The following is a 7,990-nucleotide window of genomic DNA, read 5'->3' as shown; positions in this document are numbered from 1 at the left end:
CAACATTTTGCAATATTCGTCGCTTGTAGATAATGATCACACATAAGCACACTGCAAGCGCTAGGCATATGGCCCCGACAATTGAAGGGATCAAGATTTTCCCTAAACCTTTCTTGTTGGATTTATGTGAGGATGGACAAGAAGGAAGGTTTAGGATTGCAATACCTCCACACAAGCCTTGGTTTCCTTCAAGTGAGATTGCACTCTCATTTTGGAAAACTCCGAGAGTTGGGACTTCACCTTGCAACTCATTGAAAGAAATGTTGAGATACAACAGGCGAAACTCGACAAGAAATCTTGGAATCATCCCTGAGAGATTATTCTGCGAAATATCCAAATGTTGTAAACCTCTCAGAGCATTGAGACTATTAGGTATCTCACCCTGAAGAGAATTTCCCTCTAGGTAAAGCTTACCCAGCACCACGCAACTCCCCAAAGAAGGTGGGATGGTTCCGGATAATCTATTGTGGGACAAGTCCATGTACCCAAGATTTCTCAAAGCCCCAACTTCTGATGGAATAGTACCCGTCAAAATGTTGTCAGATAGGTCAATTGCAATGGAAACGGAGGAAAGCTTGATAATTTCTAGAGGTATTGGGCCACTGAGATTGTTATATGAAAGATCTAAATATAAGAAGGTGCTACAGTTGCCCAGACTTGGACGTATAGTCCCAGAAAGATTGTTTAATTCCTGTGAAAGAGTGTTCAACAAAGACAATGATTCTGGATAATCTGTTGTGGGACAAGTCCCCAAAGAAGAAGGAATGGTACCGGATAATATGTTGTGGGACAAGTCCATAAGATTCCAAGATTTCTCAAAGCCCCAACTTCTAATCGAATAGTACCAGTCAAATTGTTATGAGATAGGTCTAGAGCAATGCCTATAGAGGAAAGCTTAACAATCTCGGGAGGTATTGAACCACTGAGATTGTTATATGAAAGATATAACAAAGACACGTTGGTACAATTGGCAAGACTTTGAGGTATACTCCCAGAAAGATTGTTTAATCCTAAGTAGAGCTTGTTCAACAAAGTCAAGTTGCCTAATGAAAATGGCATCTCATGTGTCATTCTATTTTTAAGGAGACTGATTTCTTGCAACTTATGAAGTTTTCCATGGAGGAAGGAATTGGACCTTGTAGATTATTGGTAGGAGCATATAAACTAGTGAGACCAACAAGGTTTCCTATACTTGATGGAATGCTTCCACTTAACTGGTTTTGACCGAGGGACAACAGAACCAAGTGATCAGAAAGATTGCCAATGGAATCTGGTAACGAACCAGTAAAATTGTTATCAAACAACGCCAAAGCTGAAAGGTTGGTGCAGTTTGTAAGGGATGATAAAATAATACTCCCTCCGTTCCTTCATAGTTGAGTCATTTTTCCATTTCTGGAAGTTCCCTTATAGTTGAGTCATTTCCATTTATAGCAACTTTTTTTTCTTTTTTACTTTACTCTCTCTTACTTTATTCTCTCTACTTTATTCACTTTTTACTTTATTCTCTCTACCTTTTTCTCTTTCTTACTTTTTTATCTATTTATTTAAGACACTCAACATTCATTTCTTAAACTCCGTGCCGAAAAATTTCGCCTCAACTATGAGGGAAAGGAGGGAGTACCTATATTTCCATTGAAACGGTTATATCCAGCAAAAAGAAATTCAAGAGCTGAAAGCCTCGTTGAATCTATCATATTACCAGTGTAATTATTCAAAGTTACTTCAATGCGTTCAATTAGGGAACAGTTCGATAGAGAAGGTGGAAGCGTTCCAGTGAAATGATTTTCATGCAAATAAAGGTACTTCAACTTGGGAAGTGTAGAGCCTATGTCAGAATGTATGTTTCCATGGAGTCGATTGTAATCAACTACGAAAAAATCGATACTTGAAAGATTAAAAAGGCCTAACGGTATAGTACCAGTTAGATTATTGCCACCCAAATTTAACAGCCGCAATCCTCTAAGCTGAGAGAGGGACTCCGGAATAACTCCTTGCAACCCGCACTCTCCAATTACAAGTCGTGAGAGATATGTGAGGTTTCCTAGGAACGGTGGGATAGTCCCCGAAAGCATGTTACTCATCAAGCCTAAATATTGGAGGTTGACAAAGAGAAGCTATCTTGGGGACTATGCATCCGGTGAGCTGATTGCTAATTAAATTCAGGTAATAAAGATTTTTGCATCGTGATAGGTTTGTGGGAATCCCACCTCCCAAAGAATTGATGTTAAACTTGATTTCTTGAAGCCTTCTGAGGCGACCAATCTCCTGTGGGATTGGGCCGTTGAAGGTGTGTTGTTTTTCAAGTCGATGATTCTTAGAAAAGAGAGGTTACCTATGTGAGGCGAGAGCGATCCCACTAGGCCTTGAGACTGCAGAGACAAAGAGATGACTCTGCTTGGATGCCTTTTGCTGCATGAGACACCATTCCATGAACTCAAAGCATGCAATGGATCAGCATGTATGGATTTCTTGAATGCAAGAAGAGCTTCAAGATCAGTATGTGGTTGTTGGAATGTGAAGAAGGAATGGTGGTGAGGAGGATGAAGAGCAATAGAGTAATAGTAATAAAGGGAGTAGAGATGGAAGGTTTTGCCATGTTTCTCTTGGTGTTTCTACTGGTAGAATAGTTTTGCTAGCTTGGTTTAATTATATAAGGACCATCTACTCAAAAACCAAAAAATGGTTAACAGTAACAAACGTAAACATGTTTCTCTTTATTATTACGAGTGCTTTTAAAATAAAAAAGTTAACAGTGACAAACAATGACATAAGATTAAAGTCCAAAATTGATATTTTATATATTTCTAATAAAAAGTTTTGGTTTTACAGTTTGTTAGATTCTGGTCTAAAATATTTGTTTTGGTCCATATTTAACTATTCCGAAAAAAATTAAGTAGTAAATTGTTTTTTAAAGTCCAAAATTATTTTCCTACATATACACAGAAAACCTATTTGGTCGTACACATTTTAAATTCTAGGTAGGTCAATCCAATCTCGGTGTATGGATTTCTTGAATGCTAGAAGAGCTTCAATATCAGTATGGGTGTTGGAATGTGAAGAAGTGGTAGTCAAGAGAAAAATAAGGGTGGATAGAATAAGGAAGGGAGTAGAGAATAGAGATGAATGGTGTTGCCATGGTATATTGGAAGTATAATGGTTTTGCAAGTTTTGGTTAGTTGAAGATCATCTCCCAAATTTCCCAACATAAAAGTTGTGATCATACTTGACGGAACTTGATGGGAATTAGCTTAATTTTCTTCAAGTATGGTTTTGTTGGTCATTCCATCTTTAATTTTTCTTCCTGGCCCCTTCACATGGTAAGACTTTTTAGGTCCATATGCACCTTACTATGAAGATGTATATTTTTGATTGATAAGATGGATGTATAATCACTTGACTTTATTTATTTACTTTATGACTCTAGAGCCAATATTAACATATTACCAGTCTACCACTTTTTTATTGTCTCAAAAGTTGACTATACTTGTAGAAATTAGTGTAATTTCTCCGTCGTTCATTCAAATATGAAGAATTTAAGGGACAAGTATAGAAAAATGATTTTACTAATGTTAGAAACAGAACCCTTCCGACTCCACCCCCTTAATTATTCTATTCATCTTATTCATTATCGTCTCCACGGCTCTATATATGTATGTTTATCTCACCTGAAGGATCGATGCCTATAAATTTCATTGGTAGTTTCCCTTCTTTAATATCATGTCTTATATAGAATATTTCAATAATATTAACTTATATATATACTTGGAGGTGGATCCCTCAAGAATTTCACTTGTCAATTAATTATAGTTTAGACACACTAAATCATTTTGCCACTCCAGTATTCTTCGATTAGGGATATTTTCTCTCCTTAACTTAAAAATATAAATTTTTTTTATCTCATGCATAAAACGACTAGCTTGGAACAGGAAAGTATATATTTGTGGGATGAAACAAGAATATTGAAAAACAACTATTTGATCATGACTTCCATTATTTCTAATCTTTTCCTAAATTATTGCAAAAGAGTAACTATTAGAACCCAACAATTTTTGGTTGGGTTAGGATTTGACCTCATTCCATTGGCTCGCTATTGGGTGGACCAGGTAACGATCCAATCCGCACGATGGGGGAAGTAGAATTATAACTAGCCGAACACATAGTGTGCATAACCACTTCTCGTTATACAAAAACTCACACGTAACATAATATTTGAACATACTTGAGAACATAAACTATCCTCCAACTTGAAAAAAATCATTGCAAATCCTTCTATCCCTACCCTTATCATTATTCTATTTTTCTTCATCCTCCTCTCTACCATCCCTTCTTTATCCTCCAACAAATATAATGATTTCGAAGCTCTACAAAAGTCCATACATGACGATCCACAAGGGTCTATCATGTGTGTGTGTGATTAGAATGACAATTTAAAGGATAAATACAATACTATCATGTGGCAGCGGCGGATCCAGGTGGGGTCGAGTGGGGTCGGCCGACCCCACCACCCTGCCCTGGAGTGCCGCCGGAAAGCTCCTTTCTTCGACCTCCGACCCTACGGCGTTCGCATCTCCGCCCCCACCTTACGCAGTGTGAGATGAGACCGCACATAGAGAAAGAAAGAAAGTGGGGCGGAAGTAGTCCAGAATCTGGCTGCGGAATCATGGCGGAGGCGTTAGATGTCGAGGAGGCGGCAATCGGCAGAGGAATTTCGCCGGAGAGAGAAAAGAAATGGGTTTGGCAATATGGGTGAGGATTGAGACGGAATTTGTCATTATTGCTTTTTTTCCAATACTCCATTTACCTAGGGACCTAGAATTAAATGACATCATTTGCTAAATTTAAAAGATTAGTGATCTTGAATTATGTAATCTAATTGTAAAATGGCCTTTGAATTTTCCTTTATTTATTATATTAGTTCTCAGAATTACATTGAATGTGTATTCTCACCTAATATTTTAATTATTGTTACATGTATTTTTTATATATCACTAAATAAACACATACCTATATGAAGTAAATATTTTTTAATTTTTTCTAATTTCAGTTTTATAATTTAAAATTTCAACCTTATTATTTATATTCGAATTATTTTTAATTTTAAAAAATTTGGAATGTTACAAAAAAGTATACTCATTTCATCCCGCCATAAGCGACTCGTATATTCTATGGATGTCCCAAATAATATAAGTCTTTTTTTGGAAAAATATAACATAATTATTCGTTTACTTTATCTTTTTGCTTCTTTGCTTTATCTCATCTTCTATTTTATTTTATTTTACTTAATTCTTTAAACATCATTTTCTTAAATCTGTATTCAAAGGGTGCGACGAAGGGAGTATATTGTTTTAAGAATATCCATACTCGCATAAATGATTGATATTAAAATATATTTTTAAAAAATAATTAATATAAATATTATTTAAATATTTATAATGTGGTTCGACGCCACGATATTTTATTTCTGGATCCGCCATTGAATTGAGGAATGGCAAGGCTTCAGAATGCGACATGCTATTTGCTAATTGCAAGTAACAAATTTTCATAATTAAACAAAGTACTAGTGGTAGTAGTAGTTCACAATTTCCACAAAATTTAATGCAAATAGAGTTATAAGCAAAACATTTTAAAATTGGTGGTTGCTTAATTACGTTGCACCAAGTCGTTGGCACCAGGTCACACTCAAATATGAAAGCATGAAGATCTGGATCAATTTTTTGTCGTTTGAAATTTATTCGAAGCTTTAAATTTCTAGAAGGAAAAAAAAAATCCAAACTTAATCGAAATATAAGAGCACCCATTTTTTTTAATTAAGTCTAACCCCATTCGAAAAATTGAAATAAACCCTGAACCCCAAAATCCAAAAATATTCTGAAGTCAAATTCCAAAATTTTAATACTATAATTAATTTTATTTTATTTGACCTATATTTTATATTTGCTCGCCACTCTGTCATCTCTATAAAAACCACAGACTCCATTCTTGAGTGTTCAAGTCATTACATGGGCCACACTAGCCGCTTTTATATGCTTAATTAGTTGGTCCCATAAAAATAGACTTTCATGATAATACAAGAAGTATAGTAGTAATAGGAGATGAAGATAAGAGTAATTGAACTAGTATAGCGGACCTATCTTATTCAGAGTGTAATATATATCTGGTGAAAATATTTAAAAAAAATAGAAGTTAGACTAATTTTCTGGGACGAACTAATATGAAGCTATTTTTAGAAATAGAGGAAGTATTTATAATAAGTTGCTACTTTTTGGTCCTTTTATATGATTTTTTTTAAAAAAATTATTTTATTTTGTAAAATTAATAGCTTTGTAAAACTAAATTCCGTATTGTTTAAATTATATTGAGTCATTTTTTCTTTTATACTAATAAATTTTTTATTCTTTCTCACATTGTCATATCTTTTCTATATTATTCTCTTTCTTATTCCATTTATTCATTACTTAATTACTCAATCCGTCCATAAAAAATAGAGCACAATTACCATTTTTGGCCGTTCACAAAAAATAGAGCACATTCATTAATGGAAAGTTTTCAACAAATAATAACCTTATACTACATCATTCCACTAACACCACTTATCATTTACTTTTTCTCTCAGTACTTTTTTCCTTTCTCTCCTCCTTTACTAATTATACATTAAAACTCGTGCCATACACAAACTGCTCTATTTTTTTGGGACGGAGAAAGTATTAAACACTACTCCTTTAAATTTTATATTGAAAATAAACAATTTAATTAAGTTAGTATAGTACTACTATTAAATAAATAAATGCTACTAGTAGAAGTAAATAAGTACTAATATTAGTAGTAGTGTATATTTATTTCTCTCTTGAAGTAAATAAATACTACTAGTACATGTGACACGTATGATCGATAAAAGTCCTTTGAAATAAATAAATACTACTAGTAGTAGAAGTAATAGTATTACAAAAATGTGTATTACATGTCAAACCTATGATAATTTATCTTTTGTAAATAATTACTAGATGTATTAGTATGGAGTAATTTAGAATCCGTGTGTATATATATGAGAAGAAGTTGTGTTCCACTTAGGCCAATCAAAGTGAAGCAATGGAGGAAGGTAGACCGCTGCAGAACATGGCGGAGGCCTTCAAAGAATTGAGCAACAGATTAAATGAGTTTCCCGAAGGTGAAGAAGCTGGCCTCGAAGTCGCTGCGTTTGTTAAGGCCTGCTCTTCCGTCTCTCCTCTCATCCGATGTCTCGGCGGTGCTTTCTTATACGCTGAGATCGAATATGTTTCCAAAGTAATTAAAATATCGTTGATTTGTGGATTTAGTTTAATTGTGATTATTAGCTGTGATGATAATTTTACCAAAATTGCGATTAATTATTGATTGCTATGTGTGTACTGTTGTATTGTTGGACGAGAAGGTGAAGGATCTTGAGGAGGCTTCAAAATCAGTATCTGTGGTGGCGGAGATGATAGATGAGGATGTTAGATCAGATTGTGTGCGCAAGGCCGGGAGTCACACAAGAAATCTTTTGAGACTCAAGCGTGTACTTGACATGATCAAAATTTTGTTTGAGAAAATCATTTCTACAGAGTATGAAATTAAAAAAAAGTGATCATTATCATTATCATTATCATTTCATTCACTAGATTGTTGTGTGTAGGGGAAATTCCCTAAAGGATCAAGCTATAGAAGCTTTCTCAGTCTTCTCTTCACACCATGGATTTACCATTAGAAAAGACGTGACTGCAGGAATGTTTGATGCCTTTCCCACAAGGGCACAACTCTTAATCAAACTCAATGAAGATGGTGAGTATGTTCTACTATATATTATGCCTCTGCACATCTCTTACTTACTATGAACTCATAGAAAATCGATTTTCCTCTTTCAGAAAGTTCATCAAGAATTGAGATGCAGAAGTTCATATCCTCAGCAGCTCAAGTCGGCGAGTACCTTGACCAGCTCTTCAACACAAGAGGATTAGGAACTGATTGGTGAAAT

General features: G+C 34.7%; 1 protein-coding gene across 1 annotated transcript; it reads left to right on the top strand.

Moving 5' to 3' along the window:
* The first annotated feature begins 7,042 nt into the window (after nucleotides 1–7,042).
* Nucleotides 7,043–7,987, top strand: LOC125208511 (accelerated cell death 11-like). The gene is made up of 4 exons (XM_048108147.1): nucleotides 7,043–7,281; nucleotides 7,409–7,581; nucleotides 7,652–7,797; nucleotides 7,881–7,987. The coding sequence occupies exons 1-4, from the start codon at nucleotides 7,087–7,089 to the stop codon at nucleotides 7,985–7,987; spliced, it is 621 nt and encodes a 206-aa protein (XP_047964104.1). The 5' UTR covers nucleotides 7,043–7,086.
* Nucleotides 7,988–7,990: the final 3 nt, after the last annotated feature.

Source organism: Salvia hispanica, chromosome 2 (genome assembly GCF_023119035.1).
Source record: "Salvia hispanica cultivar TCC Black 2014 chromosome 2, UniMelb_Shisp_WGS_1.0, whole genome shotgun sequence".
Taxonomy (NCBI): Eukaryota; Viridiplantae; Streptophyta; class Magnoliopsida; order Lamiales; family Lamiaceae; genus Salvia; species Salvia hispanica.
This window is presented reverse-complemented; position numbering and strand designations above follow the sequence as displayed.

What these genes read in the sequence shown, in the direction of transcription:
- LOC125208511 (XM_048108147.1), top strand. Translation starts at nt 7,087, where the DNA reads ATGGAGGAAGGTAGACCGCTGCAGAACATGGCGGAGGCCTTCAAAGAA. An exon ending in AGATCGAATATGTTTCCAAA is followed by an intron (nt 7,282 to 7,408) that starts GTAATTAAAATA and finishes TTGGACGAGAAG; the next exon opens with GTGAAGGATCTTGAGGAGGC. An exon ending in GAGAAAATCATTTCTACAGA is followed by an intron (nt 7,582 to 7,651) that starts GTATGAAATTAA and finishes TGTTGTGTGTAG; the next exon opens with GGGAAATTCCCTAAAGGATC.